This window comes from Tupaia chinensis, unplaced genomic scaffold, assembly GCF_000334495.1.
Source record: "Tupaia chinensis unplaced genomic scaffold, TupChi_1.0 Scaffold000468_1, whole genome shotgun sequence".
Taxonomy (NCBI): Eukaryota; Metazoa; Chordata; class Mammalia; order Scandentia; family Tupaiidae; genus Tupaia; species Tupaia belangeri.
This window is the reverse complement of record NW_006159977.1, coordinates 947,096-948,063: the sequence shown is the minus strand read 5'-3', so window position 1 is coordinate 948,063 and position 968 is coordinate 947,096. Positions and strand designations below refer to the sequence as shown.

Genomic DNA, 968 nt, shown 5'->3' with positions numbered 1-968 from the left:
CCCTGCTAATTAGGGAGATGGAAGGAAGGGCTGCTTATTGCTGTTTTCTTCGAGGTGCTCTGCCCGCAACCGTGTGTTGAAGCTGATTCACACCTGCCTAGGAAGTGGGCATGTGTGAGCCTGGGGTGCAGGGGCAGAGCAGGGCTGGGTATGTGGCTGATTCATGCTTCCTGGGAGAGGCGAGAAAGCTTGAGTGCACGGACCCAGTTCTCGTCTCTACCCCAGAATGAAGGAGAGAATCGAAACCACGAACTAACTTGGCATGAGGTCAGCCAGACTTCCCCCTAAAATGGCCCCGTTCATTTCAAGAAGTTTTCTGAACAAATAAATAAAACTGACTCTAGGTGCCAGCAGGTGGTGTGGTGGTTAAAGCGCTGGCCTCCCACATGGCCAGCCATGGTTTGAGTCTCAGACCTGGCCACTCCCCCTCCACACCCCCACCTCCTGTCTCTCTCTGATAAACACGTGTAACCAATAGCAAATTAAGAAAAAAAAGAATTCTATAGAGTTCTGTGAGAAGGTCCTGTGCTGGGTTTCAGGGCGCAAGGAAGAGGGTACTGTGATGTGTAGGTAACAACCGGAAATGTGGGACCAGGCAGAGACATGCGGGTGGAGGCGTGAAGGCATGCAGTGATCCTGGGCGCAGGCGGTGTGAACGCAAGTCTGCGGAGGGAATCGCTGAGGGCTGGAGTTGCTGGCAGGTGGGAGCTGGCTCTCCAGCTCCCTGTAAACAGCACCCTCCTTCCCTTTCCCCAGCACCACCAACAGGAAGATGTGGGGTGAGCAGCTGCAGAAAGCCATCTCACGCTCTCATAGGTACATCCTCTTGACTTCGGCGCAGCTGGTGGGCGTCTGTCTCTATATCTTTGTACGTCCGTACCATGTCCCGTTCATCAGGTAAGAACATTTCGTTTACAAACCCTAGGGGACGAGGGGTTCCAGTCTTTATGTTTTGTTCTATGACTTCC

The 968-nt window shown here is 53.2% G+C and overlaps 1 protein-coding gene across 7 annotated transcripts in view; it reads left to right on the top strand.

Annotated features, from left to right (window-relative positions):
* The window catches only part of SYNJ2 (synaptojanin 2), a gene marked incomplete at its 5' end in the record, with an annotated part of 79,495 nt that overhangs the window by 47,485 nt on the left and 31,042 nt on the right, over nucleotides 1–968 (top strand). For all 7 annotated transcript variants that reach the window (XM_014590634.2, XM_014590633.2, XM_014590632.2 and 4 more), the window contains 1 exon segment: nucleotides 757–897. In XM_014590634.2, coding sequence (XP_014446120.1) covers nucleotides 757–897 — 141 coding nt within the window.